Raw genomic sequence first — 20,093 nt, 5'->3', positions numbered from 1 at the left:
TGTGTACATTTATTTTGCAATGCAACGCGAGCGGCGTGGGCATCATATTATCATTTGTATCCATCGGCATGTTGTTGTTTCTGACAAAAAATATGAAAAAAGTATTTTATATTTATTCAGCCTTCCATGTAAAAGTATATCAAGAGCATCATTAATGTGGAAATAGAAACTAGCCAAACTCAGACAGGGGGCACAGTATTGCGCATGTCTGGGTTGCTCCCAAATCAAACCATAGCCACCCAAAGAGTTTCGGTTACTATGCCAGGGCTCTATTGGCGTTGTCGTGGGCGACTGCTCAGCGGAGGTGCTAATTTGTTAATATTCCTTCCGAGAGGAGTCTTAATTAGGTTTGTAAGATTCATGCCTAATTTTGTTATTATGCGCAGGATGAATGAACTAATGAATGTTCCAGGATTTCAGATCGCTCCAAACTTCCTATTTCACGCGTGACATTTTTTTGCCAATGAATTAATTGTTTGTTGTTAACCTTGCGCTCCTTTGTTTATTTGTTGGAAATAGTCTGGGAGTTTCTCTTTAAATAAAAAAAATCCACTGAAAACCACTAATTCTTATAATTTACAGTGTTAAATAACACTCATGTGAGAACACAATTTTTTGTGAACAAACGTTTAATTTTGTCGTTGGTAAGGTTGGTAGCAGCATGTGAAAATCTGTTGCTGCTCAAGTCAACTACAAAACCCACTGCCATTGTCTCTATGGGCTGGCTGGCTAGGTAGCTAGCTAGCAAATGTACAGTAGGTACACACAATAATACCAAAGTCAATATCAGCATGTGAAGTAGCTAGTTAGCTATATTATTGCCTGAACAAACTGCACAATCAATTTAGTCTAGAATCTCACCATGTTCAACCTGCAGATCGATGTGCCTCACAGAGTGGAGTCTGACATTCGTAATGGCCATGCAACGGCACCATACAATGCACCCTGGACTAAAGAGGCAGACAGATAGGAGAAATGTGGTGTACGCTCTGCTAAATTACACATTTCTCGAGGTAGGAATATCGCAATTCTCAATCGAAAAGTCGTTTTCCTATTAACTTCCAGTGTATTGAGAGCTGCTTTATCGCAATGATGCGTTATGCCGGCCAAATTTCTGCCTGCTTGAACAGCAATAGTTCGGATACACATGAAAACATGAAATGACCCAGGGAATCAATATAACATCTCTCAGAGATGCACAAAAACAATATAACATTCAATATGGGTGAATCTTTCCTTTAACAGCTTATTGCAGAGGGTCGTATCTTAGCTGTATGCTCTATTTACAGTGATAATTGAGCTTCTGTCATAGCTCCTGCTTTAAACTCATAGATTGCCTTTATTTTTTTGTTTGAAGATGTGTACTCTAGTTTTGAAAATTAATGTGTACTTTAGGTTTTAACATAAACAAATTGTTCAATTAAATACAAATCATCTAGTTTCCAATCAATAGAATGTTGGCATAAAAGCCATAACTATGGCCCATAGTCTGGTCTAATTGGAATGCTCTCTTCTATGGGTCCCTTGACTTTTTCCACATTTTGATATATTACAGCCTTATTCTAAAATGGATAAAAAATATTTACAAAATCCTCAGCAATCTATACACAATACCCTTTAATGACAAAGAGAAAACAGGTTTTTAGAAATGTTTCCATTTAAAATCAAATAAAACAGACATACCTTATTTACATAAATATTCTAACCCTTTGCTATGAGACATGAAATTGAGCTCAGCTATATCCTGTTTCCATTGATCATCCTTGAGATGTTTCTGCAACTTAATTGGAGTCCACCTCAATTTAATCAATTTTAGAATAAGGCTGTAATGTAACAAAATGTGAAAGTGAAGGGGTATGAATACTTTCTGAATGCACTGTACATCCCCCACTGTGGTGGGGATCATGGTTCGATACCCACATCAGCCCTACACATGTCAAATCCCTTTATTCTTCCCCCTACTTATCTGCTCCCATCCTTTTACAAGTATATTAAAATGTGTGTAAGTAGTTTGGAATTCCAATCTCCGCCCCCCAAAAAAGAAGCCGTAATTATCTATCAATAGTTTTCAACAGATTCCAGTCAGAGACCATCTGTGGCAGGCTCCCCAATAACTCAAAGCTGTCCTCTCTAGCCTGTCTTCTGTTTGTGTCCACAGGGATGGTTCAGTCCAGGTCAGGTGTTTGTGCTGGATGAGTACTGCGCCCGCTACGGTGTGAGGGGCTGCCACCGCCACCTCAGCTACCTCCGGGACCTGATGGAGTACTCTGGGAACAACGTCCTGGTCGATCCCACCCTCCTGCATTACAGCTATGCTTTCTGCGCCTCCCACATTCATGGCAACAGGTGAATGTGGTGTAGTGTAGTATACTGTTGTACTACGTCAGCTACATGTTTTTGCTTTTACTGTTTGATTAACTGAAATGTTGTCTCCGGAGCTTCAGATGGCCCTTGTCAAGAAAACAATATCAATAACTCTGAAAAAGACTCGATGTTGTTCACACACTTCCATTCATTGCCCCGACACACAGACAGTGCATTTGGAAAGTATTCAGACCCATTCCCTTTTTCCTAATTTTGTTACTTTACAGCCTTTTTCTAAAATGGAAAAAAAAATAAAAAATCTCATCAATCTACACACTATACCCCATAATGACAAAGCGGAAACATTATTATTATTATTTTATTTTTCTTATACAGAAAACCTTATTTACATAATTATTCAGACCCTTTGCTATGAGACTTGAAATTGAGCTCAGGTGCATCCTGTTTCCATTGCTTATCCTTGAGATGTTTCTACAACTTGATTGGAGTCCACCATGATTTGGATAGGCACACACCTGTGTGGTTCCACAGATGGCTAAAACCAAGCCATAAGGTCGAAGGAATTATCCGTAGAGCTCCGAGACAGGATTGTGTCGGGGCACAGATCTGGGGAAGGGTAGCAAAAAAATTGAAGGTCCCCAAGAACACAGTGGCCTTCATCATTCTTAAATTGAAGAAGGAACCACCAAGACTCTCCCTAGAGCTGGCCACACGGCCAAACTGAGCTATCAGGGGAGAAGGGCCTTGGTCTGGTAGGTGACTGTCCTGTGAGGATCAGAATGGGTCAGAGCAGACTGGTGGGAGGTTAACAGTAACCAGGCCTCTCTCTCCCACAGAGGGGAGGGAGAGCTGCTGGATGGTCGACCATTCACGCGAGGTCGTAAATTAAGCAGGAGAGAACTATAGTTCTATAGGATTGAGGTCACGGCTTTGTGATGGCCACTGCAATACCTTGACTTTGTTGTCCTTAAGCAATTTTGCCACAACTTTGGAAGTATGCTTTGGGTCAATGTCCATTGGGAAGACCCATTTGCGACCAAGCTTTAACTTCCCGACTGATGTCTTGAGATGTTACTTCAATATATCCACATCATTTTCCATCTTCATGATGCCATCTATTTTGTGAAGTGCACCAGTCCCTCCTGCAGCAAAGCACCCCCACAACATGATGCTGCCGCCCCCGTGTTTCACGGTTGGGATGGTGTTCTTTAGCTTGCAAGCCTCCTCCTTTTTCCTACAAACATGATGGTCATTATTTAACGATGGTCGCATTTCTTCAAAAAGTGTAATCTTTGTCCCCATGTGCAGTTGCATAGCGTAGTCTGGCTTTTTGGAGCAGTGGCTTCTGCCTTGTTGAGCGGCCTTTCAGTTTATGTCGATATAGGCATCGTTTTATTGTGGATATAGATACTTTTGTACCTGTTTTCTCCAGCATCTTCACAAGGTCGTTTGCTGTTGTTCTGGGGTTGATTTGCACTTTTCGCACCAAAGTACGTTCATCTCAAGTAGACAGAACGTGTCTCCTTCCTGGGCGGTATGATGGCTGCATGGTCCAATGGTGTTTATACTTGCGTACTATTGTTTGTACAAATGAACGTTGTACCTTTAGGTGTTTGGAAATTGCTCCCAAGGATGAACCAGACTTGTGGAGGTCTACAAATATTTTATGAGGTCTTAGTTGATTTCCCAATGATGTCAAGCAAAGAGGCACTGAGTTTGAAGGTAGGCCTTGAAATACATCCACAGGTACACCTCCAATTGACTCAAATTATGTAAATCAGAAGCTTCTAAAGCCATTACATAATTTTCTGGAATTTTCCAAGCTGTTTAAAGGCACAGTCAACTTAGTGTATGTAAACTTCTGACCCACTGGAATTGTGATACAGAAGTATATGTGAAATAATCTGTTTGTAAACAATTGTTGGAAAAATGACTTGTGTCATGCACAAAGTAGATGTCCTAACTGACTTACCAAAACTATAGTTTGTTACCAAGAAATTTGTGGAGTGGTTGTAAAACGAGTTTTAATGAATTCCAACCTAAGTGTATGTAAACTTTGACTCAGTACCGGGTGTCCTTGTATATGGTCTCATTTTTGTTATCTATTTTTATTTGAAAATGTTCTTACGTTTTGACTTTGCGTTGTTGGGAAAAGGCTCGTAAGTAAGTAAGCATTTCACGGTAAAGTCTACACCTGTTGTATATTCTGCGCATGCGACAAATCCCTTTTTTTTCCATGCATAGGCTGCCATGCACATATAGAAAAGCGTGTATACCTATTATTTCAGGATTTCTCCTCTCAGAAATCAAGTATTTTATTTGTGTCCTGGCTAAAATAATAAGTCAAATTAAAACTGGTGGCTTTAGTGATTTGTAAAGACGAGTCTTGCAGAGGGACTTGACAGGACCATAATTGTAACCACCCTGTTTGGCTTCTTCTTTGCAGTGGCTATGTTGGGCCAACGTGTACAGAGACTCTCACAAATTACTACTTAGCTTTCAACTCTGCATCAGAGCATAATATGATTAGAAAATAAGTATAGGTTCTGCATCAGCTTTTAATAGGTAATAATAATTGTTCCCTTTTCTCACCTATTTGTTTTCTCTCTTTTTTGTTGTTGATCATGATTCATTTCTACTCACAATTTCTTAAACCATATATGGTATAGTGTTATCATTTACATTGAACTAAATATCTAAGGTCTTTTCATCCAGAAAATGTTTCACATCCAGCAAATAGTTATAATCAAATATAATCATATTTTCAGGATGTTTAACACTAATACGTATCCATTGGTAATTTTCTCAAAGGCACAAGTTATTAGTTTATTGTATTTAGTCCGATATGAGCAGTATACCTTGGCCACTTGTCGGCTTAACAGCTCCACTCTGTTCCCTACTTACTGTTCTCTTACGGCTAATAGTTATCCACTTACCTCAAATAACCCCTGCTTGACTTCCCCTGTGATAAATGCTAATATATGTGCTTTCTCTCTTTGCTCAGTAATTTAGCAAATTAGAACAGTAATGATTAGCCTCTCTAAGTAATCACCACGTATAAACGTGAGAGATTGCTGGAACTGGCTTTTTGTCAGTTGGAGCCCTAATTTGAATAATTGATGCCTATTCAGTACTCTCGATGTTGCCTGGGGGGGTACGGAATGGAGAGGAGGCATTGAGTAGCATGAGGCCACAGACCGAGAGAATGGAGGTAGTTTTATGCAACAGCCTTAAGCAATCTTCTTGTCTTGTCAAAAGTGCTGGTCCTGTTTCTAAACAAAGGGGAAGGACCTTAGCGAATGTGTACTTTATTTAAAAAATATATTAATTATATGAAATCTGTCAGATCTACTGTGTACAAAAACCCATGCCCTTTCTTTGTGATGTGTGTGTGCGTGTACCCCTGCATTTTGGGATTAGCCTATGCACTTGGAGACCAATAGTTGTCAAAGAATTGGTTGATTTGAGGGTAATATTTCCTTATCAGAGCTGTCATTTTTAGGTTCTCAGTTAATTGGTTAGAGGCTGTTGCACAAAATTAAATTTCTACCAGATAATGTAAGTCTTTAACAATCACACTCTTTGTACAATGGTTGTGAATGTGGCTTGTGATTTCTGGAAAAAAAAGTTGTCCTTGCTAACTTTGAAACAACTTTTGTGAATCACTGGTTTTGATTGACTCGTTGAGCTTTGCCACCGCCATGGGTTCGTGCAGGTTTGGCTTCCATCTTCATGGAGACAGGTGTGTTTGGGAGCAGAGCAAGGCTAAAGGAGTCCATGGCAAGGAGGGCCAGAGGGCAGCACTGTGAGCTGTTATGAGCCGTGTGGAAAGTGACAGTGGACACATCATCTCCTGCTCACCTCTCTCTTACCTGTCACTTCCTATCCCCCGCTTCTCAGAGATGTCCGGCTCTCATGAGCTCAGAATGTGACAGGAGCTTTTACTTCTGCAACCCCGACTCCCCCATGCCACCCATCCCGTGTCTCCTAACTGTCACCCATCCCTGTTCCCCACGCTGCTTAAGGGAGTAGACACACACACACACAGTGCCCTGCCACGCATGGCCGCTACCTCACCGTCAGATGACGCCCACTCCGTCGGATGTGATTAACCCAGAGATCCTGAGGTTTGGAGCGTGTTCCAACATGACAGTCAACACTTACAGATGAGCCATATCCACTGTAAACACCCTGACAGTAACCTACAGCCCCATCCTGGAGCCTGTTAACCCTTTGTGAGTGGGGGTCAGCGTTTAGCCTCCACTCAAACACGCTCGCTTCATTTAGCAGCAACAATGCCTCTGCCCTCGACAAGCTGTTGCACTGCATCCAACTCTGACGTGTGCAGCCAAGCATGACGGGAAGTTTGATTGGATTTGATAGCAGTCAGAGGAAAGCTATTATGGGAAAGCCAGTTACAAGCACAGGGGCTATACTTTATATTTGAATGGCCTATCAGGGTATTTTACCCTGTTGCCAACCATTTTTGGTTAAACAACGCTGGCTTAGAATGCTGGTACACTTTGAATGTGACAAGGATGTCAACATAGAAGTGTTATGTATCAGAGGACTGAACAACTGAAGTGAGAGTCTATTTCTTATCTGACTCCATTCTACAAAACTGTTGTTTTTGACCAACCTTGCAATCTGGTGTTTTGCTTGTGTTAATGTGATTATATTTGTATAATTCAATTTCAGCAACTGGTCAGCTCTCAGGATCCATGGGCTTGGGCTGGGACTAAGGTTGAGTGTGTGAGGCTTAGTGTATGGCCAAAGACTGAAGATGGGGAAGCTGCAAAACATGACCCTTATATCTTCAGCTGGACATTTGGGCTGGAGTGTGAGGGAGGAACTGAACAAGAAATCCACTGCCTTCTTTTTACCTCGACATGAAAGAAAATGTCCTTTGTCATCACATGAGTGAGCACACTCACCCACCCCTCCTAGCGCTATCCTTTTTGTGTTCCTTTGCGATTAGCTGGTGCTTGTTAAAGGGGGTTGCAGCCGGGGGGGTTAATGAATTGACAGATTTAGGGAACAACAGGGTTTACAAGTTGTCCTTACAAGTGTGGTTGTGAAGAGAGGGCTGCTTTTCATTGTAGACCAGGGCCTTTTGGTAATTAAGCGGAAAGGAGTTGAAGTGAAGGCCTTATGTTCATAATAATAATAATACATGGGACTTAAATAGTGCTTTTCACTGACCCAGAGTCACTTTACAATTGTAGAAACTGAGAGAGAGAGAGAGAGAGAGAGAGAGAGAGAGAGAGAGAGAGAGAGAGAGAGAGAGAGAGAGAGAGAGAGAGAGAGAGAGAGAGAGAGAGAGAGAGAGAGAGAGAGAGAGAGAGAGAGAGAGAGAGAGAGAGAGAGAGAGAGAGAGAGAGAGAGAGAGAGAGAGAGAGAGAGAGAGAGAGAGAGAGAGAGAGAGAGAGAGAGAGAGAGAGAGAGAGAGAGACACACAGAGAGAGAGAGAGAGAGAGAGAGAGACACACACACAGAGAGAGAGAGAGACACACACACAGAGAGACAGAGAGAGAGACACACACACAGAGAGACAGAGACACAGAGAGAGAGAGAGACACACAGAGAGAGAGAGAGACACAGAGTCAGAGAGAGACACACAGAGAGAGACACAGAGAGAGAGAGAGACACAGAGTCAGAGAGAGAGACACAGAGAGACACACAGAGAGACACACAGAGAGACACACAGAGAGACACACAGAGAGACACACAGAGACACAGAGAGAGACACAGAGAGAGACACAGAGAGAGACAGAGAGAGACATAGAGAGACACAGATTGCAGGAGAGTGGGAGTTGCAGAGCTTTGGCGCAAACCTGGAGAAGGCCCTGTTGCTGGAGCTTGGAACTGAGAAAGGCAAGGTGGCCTGCTGGGGTGGAGCGGAGTGAGCGGATGGGTTGGTAGATGAAGAAGGTCAGAGAGGTAAAAGGTGGTGAAGAGCTTTGTTGGTCAGAAGGAGGATCTTGTCATAACACGGTGGGAGACAGAGAGCCAGTGGAGTTCACAGCAGATGGGGTGATTTTTTTTTTGCCAGGACTCAGTGTAGGTAAGGAGTTGGGCTGCAGAGTTCTGAACCATTTCTGCTTATGGAGGGAGCCAGCAATGGTGAGTTGTTCAGACAGGAATGATTAATTAGCTTTAGGAGGACGGTACACAAGGGTAGTGGTCATGGAGCAGGATTATTTGTAAGCAATGTATTCAAATAAAGAGTTAATAGGGAGATGGGGACTGCAAGCATCTACAGTTGAAGTCAGAAGTTTACATACACCTTAGCCAAGTACATTTAAACTCTGTTTTTCACAATTCCTGACATTTAATCCTAGTAAAAATTCCCTGTTTTAGGTCAGTTAGGATCACCACTTTATTTTCAGAATGTGAACTATCAGAATAATAGTAGATTTCTTTAGATTTTTTGATGATGTCAAGCAAAAAGGCACTGAGTTTGAAGGTAGGCCTTGAAATACATCCATAGGTACACCTCCAACTGACTCAAATGATGTCAGAAGCTTCTAAAGCCATGACAACTTTTTCTGGAATTTTCCAAGCTGTTGAAAGTCATAGTCAATTTAGTGTTTGTAAACTTCTGACCCAATGGAATTGTGATACAGTGAATTATAAGTGAAATAATCTGTTTGTAAACAATTGTTGGAAAAAATACTTCTGTCATGCACAAAGTAGATGTCCTAACTGACTTACCAAAACTATAGTTTGTTAACAAGAAATTTGTGGAGTGGTTGAAAAACGAGTTTTAATGACTCCAACCTGTAAACTTCCGTCTTCAACTGTATTGTCACTACATTTCTTGTGATTTTTTTTACAAAGTAATTTATTGCAGCCAATTACCTTTGTACATTTCAAATGTGAGATACATTTTTTTTACTCTAAAACCAGGCACATTTTTGATAGGATGGTTTACACTAATTTATTCTAGAATTATCTTAGAGTTTTTTGTTTTCTAGAAGTCACTTGGCGGAGTAAAAACAGACAACAACAAAAAAACACAAACAATTAGTAAATTCTTCATATGCAATTCACAGTTCAGTTTCTCCGTTTCGACTTAGTTTTTATTTCAAACTTCAAGTCACGAATATTGCTGCAAATGCGTGTCATTCTCCCCTGCTAGAGGCTAATACATCATGGTCAGGAGCTCACTGCATAGGCTTTTATAAGCACAACACAGACAACCTCTCCCCCACTCTTCCCGGTGAAAGTGAGTGTCGTTTTGAGGGCGCGCCTATCTCGTTCATCTGAAAATAGCCCTGGAAGTCAAGGTTAGCAGTCTGGGTAGTGATTGCATTTTCTTCTCTTTCCCCAGAGTGTCTATTCATACAGAGGCAAGAAGGGAATGGGTTCATTGCTAACATTAAAAGGGCAATCTGCAATTGCTACATCCATTTTCAGACTTTAAAATGAATGATATACAGCCATTGATTCTTGAATATTACTCATAAATGCCTCATGAGCTTAGTTCAACTGTCTAACCTCATCAGAACCCCAAAATATACGCTTGTTTTATTCTATTGTTTGTAAACAATAGCATTGTAAACAAACCCTGTATAGCTTCAAAACATGGTTAAAAGTATCATTTTGATTTAATTTATGGTCAGCCCTTGCATCCATAGCACAGTCTATGAATTTGAGATTGGTTAGTTTTCTCCAACCCCATCCCTAAGCCATTTACCCCAAAAAGTGTTGGGGTGTATTTTGTTGTTGTTTGAACTGCAGATTGCCCCTTTTAATGAAATGATCATCAAGAATTTGTATGTGTATTTTTTTTTAGGCCGGATGGAATGAGCACAGTGACTGAGGAAGAGAGAGAACAGTTTAAGGACATAAGAGGCCGTCTCCTGAGTCTATTGGACAACCAGATCATCCATTTTAGGTACTACTTCCTCTACGATTGACGTGATTACACACGATGGTATGTCATACTATTTGTCAGTAATGCACTTGTAACTTGTAACTTGTAAGAACTTTCAACACATTTAAACAAGTGTGAAATGCTGTATATTGGATTTTTGCTCCAATATACAGTAAGCCTAACAGTTAAGAGCGTTGGGCCAGTAACTGAAAGGTCGCTAGTTCAAATCCTAGAGCCGACAAGGTGCAAAATTTGTTGATGTGCCCTTGAGCAAGACACTTAACCCTAATTGGTCCAGGGTCGCTGTTGATAATGGCAGACCCTAGTCATGACCCCATTCTCCGATGGTGTCTCAAGAGAGTTGAGATATGCAAAAAAAAAAAAAAAAACATTATCAATTCCCGTATCAATACACACTTGAAATAGGAAAAGTTTCAGCACCCACCAAATGATTATTATTGTTATTATCTGTGAGCTGCCATTCACCATTATTGCATTGTATGGCCTTATTGTCAGGACCATGGAAACAGATCCAGACCTTGAAGGATGGTTTGTTCAACGCCTGCGAAGGGCCCTCCATCTGGTCCCAAGGAGGAAAGAGGGTAGATGGGGACAAGAAGTTGGTAGGGGGCTGTTGAAAGCAGCAGGGGTCAATAGCAACACTCCTCAACGATAGGCTAATGGCAGTAAACAATAGCCTAGACAATGTTGGGATTATGCTAATATGCAGCAGACAGGAACGGGGTGCATATAGTTCAGGATTAAGGGGGACCACAGCGAAGTTGATTAAGTGCTATAAGAGTTGTTTGGTAATTCCTTACCACGCACGAAGGGACATGTTTGACAGGGGACCACCTCAAATCCACTAAAAATATTTTATATCCATTTGGGAGAGAGATTGCCCTGTAGGTCAGCATCTATTTGCTTGTTTCCAGTCCATTATTACAGAACAAATCAAGATCACCAGAGTTCCGAGAGCCATGCAGGCAATACATGTGTGGTCATGGGCATTTGCCTCCCACTTCTGACCACTACTTTGTTAAGGACTAGCATTTAAATGTTAGTCCACACTTGTTGTTTACGAAGCATGTGACAAATGCAATTTTATTTGATTTTGATCACCCACAGTTTGACCTACATATTTGTGCCGGTCATTGTCTAATCAAAGAATGCAGTAGGCTATAGTCAATAAATGTTTGTTTTTTTGTGAAATGTCGTGCATTGGCGTCCTTTCAAACATCAAGCATTCCACAGTATCTTTCTTGGAAATGGTGTAGATGCGATATCCACTCACACTTGTATCTACAGGTACTGTTTCCCCTTTGGACGACCAGACGGGGCCCTCAAAGCGACACTCTCCCTACTAGAAAGGGTATGTTGTGCTTGAAAGCTATGTCTGCTGTCTAAGTCTGTCGTTATTCTTTTGAGTTTACATTGTTTTTGTATTCTTCAAACTGCAGATAGTTGTGTTGACCAGAATGTGTTGGGATATCCTTGTTGCCTTCCACTCTAAACAGGTTTTGGGTCACTCTTTTAAGGATCTAGTAGTCTGTTTTGTTGTGTTTGGCATTAGGCTTATGACTGTGTTTGGATAATTCTAGGTTTTGATGAAGGACATCACCACACCGGTTCCTCCTGATGAGATGAGGAAGGTAGTCCAGAAATGTTTGGAGAAAGCTGCCCTTGTCAACTACTCCCAGCTGACCAAACACGCTCAGATCGAGGGTATGTGCAAGCCCAGCTCACGTGTGGTGATGTTACTGTGTCGTATTTCACTGTCATGTGTTTGTGTTTGGTTTTGTTAAAGTACATGCGGTTTTTGTCAGTGTTCCTAATACAATATACAGGGTGCTAGTTAGTGTTTTAGTGTGTACGGTGTGCTGGTGTCACAGTGTTGGAATGTTTGTGTGCTAATGTAACAGCTGATGCTCAAGCTTCCACGGAGAAGAGGTTGGAGGACATGATGCGACTGGGAGAACTTTGTATTGAGGTCCTGCAGCAGAATGATGAGCACCACTCAGAGGTAGGACCATTCCGCCAGACTAACTATCATGTTTCAAGGTAAGACCCAGATGCAGACAATGTCGAATTAACAACAGTTTATTAATCCAACAGGGGCAGCCAAAGACAGGTCAAGGGCAGGCAGAGGTCAATGATCCAGATAGGTGGGACAAAAGTACAGGATGGCAGGCAGGCTCAGGGTGCAGGGCGAAATGGTCAACACCGGGAAAACTAGAAAACAGGAACACTCAAGAGACAGGAACAGAGGGAAAACACTGGTTGGCTTGACGAAACTAAACAAACTGGCAACAGACAAACAGAGAACACAGGTATAAATACACAGAGGATAATGGGGAAGATGAGCGACACTTGGAGGTGGTGAAGACAATCCCAAAGATAGGTGAAACAGATCAGGGTGTGATACTTACAGCATCACCCTCACAACACACCCACACACAGTTTATTCATTATACACATTATACACATCACCATAGTACCAATACCATTTAGCTTAAGGTTGAAACATTCCATTTTTATCCTAAAACAATTTAAAGTCATATTGAAATCATGTTGTGGGTTTTCTATAATAATTATGCTACAGCGTTGTTGAATTCTCGTTTCTGATTGGCTAGAAGGGCATTCTAGAGTGGGTATTACGTTTAAGTATGTTTTTATTTGTAGGAAGAAGAAAAAAATCCTAGAATGCAATAGATCAAACCTTATGGAAGGGAACAATCTAACATCTCATGACAAAGAAAAATACTACTTGACATCTTTGAGTTATAATCAAACTGATATTTGAAATGGTATTTGTATTCTTTATATTAATAAATGGCATATCATTTTGATAAAATATTTGTCAAATGAATGAGACTTTCATGTCTCAGTTGAATTGCTTTGAATCAAATCAAATTCAATTCAAGTTCTGCTTCCTGTGGGGTTAGGCCAATTCAAATTCATTGTTTGAATTAAATTAAATTAAATTCATAAATTTCAAATTGACCCAAACCCTGATGTGCACAGAGCTTTAGCATCACAACACTTACCACAGTGTACTTAGTCACAGTGCATTCAGAAAGTATTTATACCCCTAGATTTTTCCACATTTTGTTGTGTTACAGCCTGAATTCAAAATGTTTTAAATATATTTTTTTTGTCACTGATCTACACACTACCCCATGATGACAAAAATGCTAATTTATTAAAAATGAAATACAGAAATATCTCTTTTACATACATATTATTACCCCTGAGTCGATACTTTGTAAAAGCACCTTTGGCAACTATTACAGCTGTGAGTCATCAAGAAACTGAAGATCTCGTACAATGCTGTGCACTACCTTCACAGAACAGAGCAAACTGGCCCTAACCAGAATAGAAGAGGAGTGGGAGGCCCCAGTGCACAACTGAGCAAGAGGACAAGTACATTAGAGTGTCTAGTTTGTGAAATAGACGCCTCACAAGTCCTCAACTGGCAGCTTCATTAAATAGTACCCGCAAAATACCAGTCTCAACATCAACAGTGAAGAGGTGGCTCCGTGATGCTGGCCTTCTGGCCATTTTGAGCCTGTATTTCGAACCCACAAATGTTGATACTCAACTAGTCTTAAGGAGGCCAGTTGTATTGCTTCTTTAATCAGAACAACAGTTTTCAGCTGTGCTAACATAATTGCAAAAGGGTTTTCTAATGATCAATTAGCCGATTAAATTGCTTAACTTGGATTAGCTAACACATCGTGCCATTGGAACACAGGAGTGATGGTTGCTGATAATGGGCCTCTGTACGCCTATGTAGATATTTCATAAAAAATTTCCACCGTTTCCAGCTACAATAGTAATTTACAACATTAACAATGTCTACACTGTATTTATGATCAATTTGATATTATTGTAATGGGCAAATAAATGTGATTTTCTTTCAAACTCAAGGACATTTCTAAGTGATCCCAAACATTTGAACGGTAGTGTATTTGATACCATTCTACTGATTCCGCTCCAGTCATTACCATAAGCCCATTCTCTCCAATTAAGGTGCCACCAACCTCCGGTGGTATGCAGATGGGTGAGAAAAAAAACATATTTAATCCATCTTAAATTCAGGCTGTAACACAACAAAATGTGCAATACGTCAAGGGGTATGAATACTTTCTGAAGGCACTTTAAGTCATAAAACATAATATACAGATCAGAAAGAAAATATTTTTTTCATGCAAATGTCACTAATCTCAGTGTCTTTCAACAATAAATGTTTGCAGTCAGTATAGGCCTCCTCCAATGCCTTGTTTGCTTCAATAACACAACGACTTAACTCTTTTAAAATTGTTGAACTTTTACCCCTTTTTCTCCCCAATTTCGTGATATCCAATTGGTAGTTACAGTCTTGTCCCATCGCTGCAACTCTCATGCAGACTCGGGAGAGGTGAAGGTCGAGAGCCGTGCGTCCTCTGAAACACGACCCCGCCAAACCGCACTGCTTCTTGACAGACTGCTCGCTTAACCTGGAAGCCAGCTGCACCAATGTGTCGGAGGAAACACTGTACAGCTGGCGACCGAAGTCGGTGTGCATGTGCCCGGCCACAACAACTCAACTCTTATCACAGATAAATATTTCAGTTGAAATGCAACCTTAAATGCTGTATTGGTTTCTATTTTTGAATGATTCTTGCCCGTGTCGCACCAGAAGGAATTGCTTGATCATTTCACTAAGAACTAGTGACCACTTATTGTGGCGATGCCCATTCCTATCCTGTGTCTGCGATGGCCGCTGTGTGCCAAAGTGGAAGATGATACATCAAGTGCCAACACTGTAGTAATGTCTCTGGCGAGAAGAGATCAAAACAACGCCCACAGCCCATACGCACACGTCACTCTTATGGTACGGTGTACAACTGATCAATTGTAAGTGGTGCGACGTCCACAAACACCATACATTTGCCTAATAAGTGGCAGCGCGGATTCAGACATCTGTTTCTGAGCGACAAAGCTATTTATAACTGGATGCAAATCTGCATCTGTCACGACCACATATGAGATTTTGTGGTAGGAGCCTGGCGCTGGTGTTTTAGTGGGTGGCCAGTCAAGGTAGCGCATCCCACGCGCTGTCAAAGGCAAAACGTTGAATTATGATCGCTTTCCATGTTTTCGCCATTTGTGTAAATCAAACTGGTGATGACCCTCTTCAGTGTTTTATGCTCAGTGAAAATTCCAGAGATGCCCTCAATTTCTCTCATTTCTGTCTTTCACTTTCCCTCTTCTTCTAATATGAATTGGAAAGGGAAGAGAGGTAAGTTTATCTCATGAAAACTCCAGCTTCATGTCTGTCATGTCCACTTCCATCAAATTGTGTTACGTCCCAAAGCCTGTCAACATCTGTCAGTCATATACCACACCTCACTCATACCCTGTAAAGCTCTGTTCATGGTTCACATTGAGGAGATGGTTGATACTGAGAAACAGTGCAACGTGGTGTACCCACTACAGGTTGTGGTCCTGGTGGACTGCTGAATATTATGTCCCATGGTACCTAATTTTGCACTTTGGGTATCTAATGATGTAGTTTTTTTGGTGATTATTGTACCACAATTTACTGTACAAATAATTTCAGTCAGTCTGTCTTGACATGTATCCATATCGTCTGCCCTTTTGTTTGCCCTCCTTGGTGTGAAGGAAACTGAAGTATTACAACCATTAACTGTGTCAATAGAAAGCAGCACCAATTCATGGATTCAAGGAAAGGAAATCATAGTAGATCCATTTATTCAGCGATGTTATTATTCACATCATGATAACCAAACCATTATACTGATCACAATAGATATCATTGGTGCACGCACATATACGCACGTTTCACACACACACACACACACACACACACACACACACACACACACAGAGACAGAGAGCTATTTCTTTTTTACTTTTTAATCTCTAATTGAGACTGTTACCATCCCTTGCTAAGCCTAAATTAAAAGCACAGACACCTGGAGGAGCAATGTCCTTCATATGTATATGATGAATGAAAAGCACTTGTCACCCTTAAGGTTGCAAAATTCCAGGAACTTTCAATAAATTCCCTGGTTTTCCTGTAATCCTGGTTGGAGGTTTCCCAGAATCAGAAGGGAATAAACTGGAAATCCAGAATCCTCCAACCATGATTTCTGGTAGAAACACAGAATGTTGCAACCCTAGTCATGCTGCGTCACCTCACACTCAGTCCCGCTCTCCTTCCATTTCTCTGTCTGTCTCTCTTCTCCTCTTGTTCTCTCTTGCTTTCAGTCACATACCTTTCATTTTTCTTCTTCCATCTCTTTATCGGAATCTCGCTCTCTCACTTAGAGACAACATTTATGTGAGGATGCCTGTTGGTGTGAATGTGCGAATGGAGGAGAAAGGCGATAGGTAACGAAGCGTATGGCGCAAAAGCACTCTTTAATTGTGTTTTTTGTCACGGTGCGCTTAAAAGACACATCTGAAAAGGCTGATGACAATAGCCCTCAAGGCCAGGTATAGCTGTGGGACATATACTGTCTCTGACCGCCAGCCTAGTGTTTTGTTTGCCACAAGCGCCCACTAGAACACAGACAGGGACAGACGGACAGACGCGCACACACACACACACACACACACACGCACATACACACGCACACACACCCTTACACATACACACACACACACACACACACAGGAACACCAACCTCCATCAATCAATTTGTCACATTGCTATTTTCGAGGGCTTCATTGGGCTAGTTGCACTTTTCTCTCACTTTTCTCTCATGGCGACCACTGCTATTGAGTAGGATAGGAAGCATCTCTCTTGGGTGGGCAAGAAAAATGGGCGCGAACTGGCTCTTATTATGCTCTAGATCATCTATGGCGATGATGGAGTCTTTGAGAAGCAACTGCAGCACTGCTAAATGTACCCTCAATTTAGAGTTAAGAAGATGACTTTGTCAAGTTCCATTATGACATAAAATGTCTTATAGATGGAGTCGCACACAAACAATTCATACCGGTATGTGACCGTACTGACACACAGCAACAATATTCAAGGACCGGTCAGAACTTTAAGCAAAGATTGTGTTGAAGAATCACTGTAAATGATTTGGTCTGTAACTACATGTATGATGGCTAGACCTACCAAGACATGAAAAGAGTGTTAGGGCACATCCAACTTGGCACAGACAAAAAAAATGCCACTGAAAGCACATGACCTTTCTGAATTGCCAGTTGTATCACAACTTATTCGGCCTATACATTTGTAAACCCCTTGCACTGCACACAGGATCCTAGACAAAACAGTCCAATGTTTTGGAAATGTCATTGGCTTGACCTTCTGTGTTTGGACCTTTTTCAACCTTTTCCTATTTTGTGTGATGTAGATCAAACCTCTAGTGCAAATGACACGAATGCCCGATGCAGCAAAATGAACTATGCTTATTTCAAGGGAATGGACACCCGAATGGATATGTAGCTGACTGGCATTAGAGATGATCCAGCAGCTTCAGCGTTGGGCTCACATTCTTCTCAGTTCTACGGTGGTCCAGACAGGAAATATGGAGGGGGAAAAATGGATAATTCCCTCATTTTGTTGAGATTACCATTGATTTATCTCATGATCACTACATACAAAAACGTTTTGTCAATAGGTTATCATAAGTAATATGCATCATCCATTCATTTGTTCAGATGCACGATAACCACCTCATCAAGGAGCCCTGTGGCTGCGTTGATTGCGATGCGCTCATGGGGCTTTTAAGCTCTGAATGATGCCTGACATTAGCTGGCAGGCTGATTGAATCTGATCAGCCTGTCAGGAATGGAGCTCACCCACGCTGTATATTTTAATATTATCCATAAAACATGAAATGTCCCTTACGATTATACACATATCAGTTATGCAAGCTAACAACCAGCATTGATAACAAGCTAGCTAGCTATCAAGTTAACAAAACTACCTAACTCACTAGCTCACAAGAGGGAGAGGCTATACAGGCACGCCTGGTGCCTAAAATGTATGATGTATGGTGGGGGACAAACAGAATCAGTTCAGTCAGTTGTCGTTATGAGCCCTCCCCAGCTAGCTAGTTTATGCTTGTGTCTAGAAACTGTGACTTGGGAGTGTTCAGAATCATTCTGTTTTCATTGGACCGCAAAATCCCTAGCCTGATATTAGCTAAATCAAATCAAATACATTTATATAGCCCTTCTTACATCAGCTGATATCTCAAAGTGCTGTACAGAAACCCAGCCTAAAACCCCAAACAAGCAAGCAATGAAGGTGTAGAAGCACACTATCAAGCTGCTTCCCTCTAAGTTACTTGGACAGCAGTGCGCCGGGCAAGCGGGACTCGGGGGCGAAGGATACACTGTGCCCTGTGTTGTTGTGTTGCTAATTTATAGTGCAAACTCTCCCCATTGAGCAACAGTAGACTGTATCACGGTGACATCCAGATGGTTACTACCAATATTACACATGATTTAATATAGGTTGCTATCCTGCTCTAAATACAATCGAGTATGGAACATATTTAGCTCCCCACGTGCTCTTAGCTCAAGGTAAGGGACATTTAGCTTGCTAACATTCTAACTTATAAACTGATAATGTGCTCCAAACACAAATAAATGCGTGGTGTTAGCATGAAATGTACCATCCCTAAGTGTCGCAATCAATAAAAATGTATGTCCACTGAGGGCTCTGCTGTAAAGGCCTTCTTACAAAATAGACCTGGGGCTTTCCCATCCGGAGACGATATGCATAAATACATTTCAAAATATATAGAGACCCATTCTGAATGAAGCCGAGGACAACTAGACCCGTTCCTTATGGACCTTGTCGGATCCAGACCTGGCCCGATTACGCTCCTTTGTTAACCGGAGCTGATGAAGTGTGATGGAGAGGAGGTAGAGAGAGGTGATGCTCTAGCAGGGGCTGTGCTGTGTGTGTAGGCTACTGTGAGTGTGAGCGAATGACATATGACATAAGCGAGACATAGCATACAGACAAAGCAACACAGGACAAGCAAGACGTAGCATACAGACAGAGCAACAGTACAAAAAGCAGCAAGACAAAATTCATAAAAGCAACAGTGTTGCTACAGACAACAACTTTGCCTCGATTCTGCAGTCACGCCCAGATCATCATGGCATTTGTAGTTCTTTATGATAGCCATATTATCAGCTAATTAGAGTGTTGTTGTTTTTTGGGGGGTACAGGCGAGTATATTGATGGAAGTTACCTTGTCTTGGAGAGATGTACACGGTTGTCGGGGGGGGTCGTACTAGGGTGGGCCTACATGAAGCGCAGCCCTTGTTTGAAGTGTTTCTAGAATTCCCTATGGTAAAAATGGTGTAAAAACTCATATTTGAAATCTGTCCCCAAATGCAATACATTTTTGACTTGAAATCAAATATTTGATTAAATCTCTAGAATTAGTCAATAACGGGAAACAACTATGTATTCTTACATCATAGGTTTATTCAAATGTGGAGCCTGACCTTTTTATGTTTATTTTATTTGTTTCAAAAAAGTCAGTTTAAAAGTAAATAAAGTATAGTTGTACTAATGATAGCCTAGTTAACACCAATGATATTGACTGTCGGAGCTTAGTTAGAATACTTTTTCATTACATTTCTATTGTATTTGTATTATGTAACAACCAAAAAGTTTTTAAGCAAGCCCGTCTTGAACCAGGCACCAACTGCTAGCATATTACTAATTAGTATTTATTGCTAGTTCTTAATGGGCTAACCCCTGTCCAGTTTGGCTAGAAAGTTCTGTCTGGGTGACCACCTAACTGCAATAAGCTCAAGGTTTACTTTAATCATCTTTTCAAACCACCACCCCAACTCCAGTAAAAAAGATTCAAATAAAAAGCTTCAAGTTCCTTGG

General features: G+C 41.2%; 1 protein-coding gene across 1 annotated transcript in view; it reads left to right on the top strand.

The window, feature by feature from the left end:
- LOC135509565 (calcium-dependent secretion activator 2-like) overlaps positions 1-20,093 on the top strand; it is a 159,060-nt gene that overhangs the window by 88,937 nt on the left and 50,030 nt on the right. The window contains exons 11-15 of the mRNA XM_064930326.1: positions 2,159-2,346; positions 10,124-10,225; positions 11,513-11,576; positions 11,806-11,950; positions 12,127-12,227. Of these exons, the coding sequence (XP_064786398.1) occupies positions 2,159-2,346; positions 10,124-10,225; positions 11,513-11,576; positions 11,806-11,950; positions 12,127-12,227 (600 nt within the window). The remainder of the gene's footprint in view (positions 1-2,158; positions 2,347-10,123; positions 10,226-11,512; positions 11,577-11,805; positions 11,951-12,126; positions 12,228-20,093) is intronic.

The sequence above is a fragment of the Oncorhynchus masou genome, chromosome 22 (assembly GCF_036934945.1).
Source record: "Oncorhynchus masou masou isolate Uvic2021 chromosome 22, UVic_Omas_1.1, whole genome shotgun sequence".
NCBI lineage: Eukaryota > Metazoa > Chordata > Actinopteri > Salmoniformes > Salmonidae > Oncorhynchus > Oncorhynchus masou.
The sequence above is the reverse complement of the archived record's forward strand: the minus strand, read 5'-3'. Positions and strand labels throughout refer to the sequence as shown.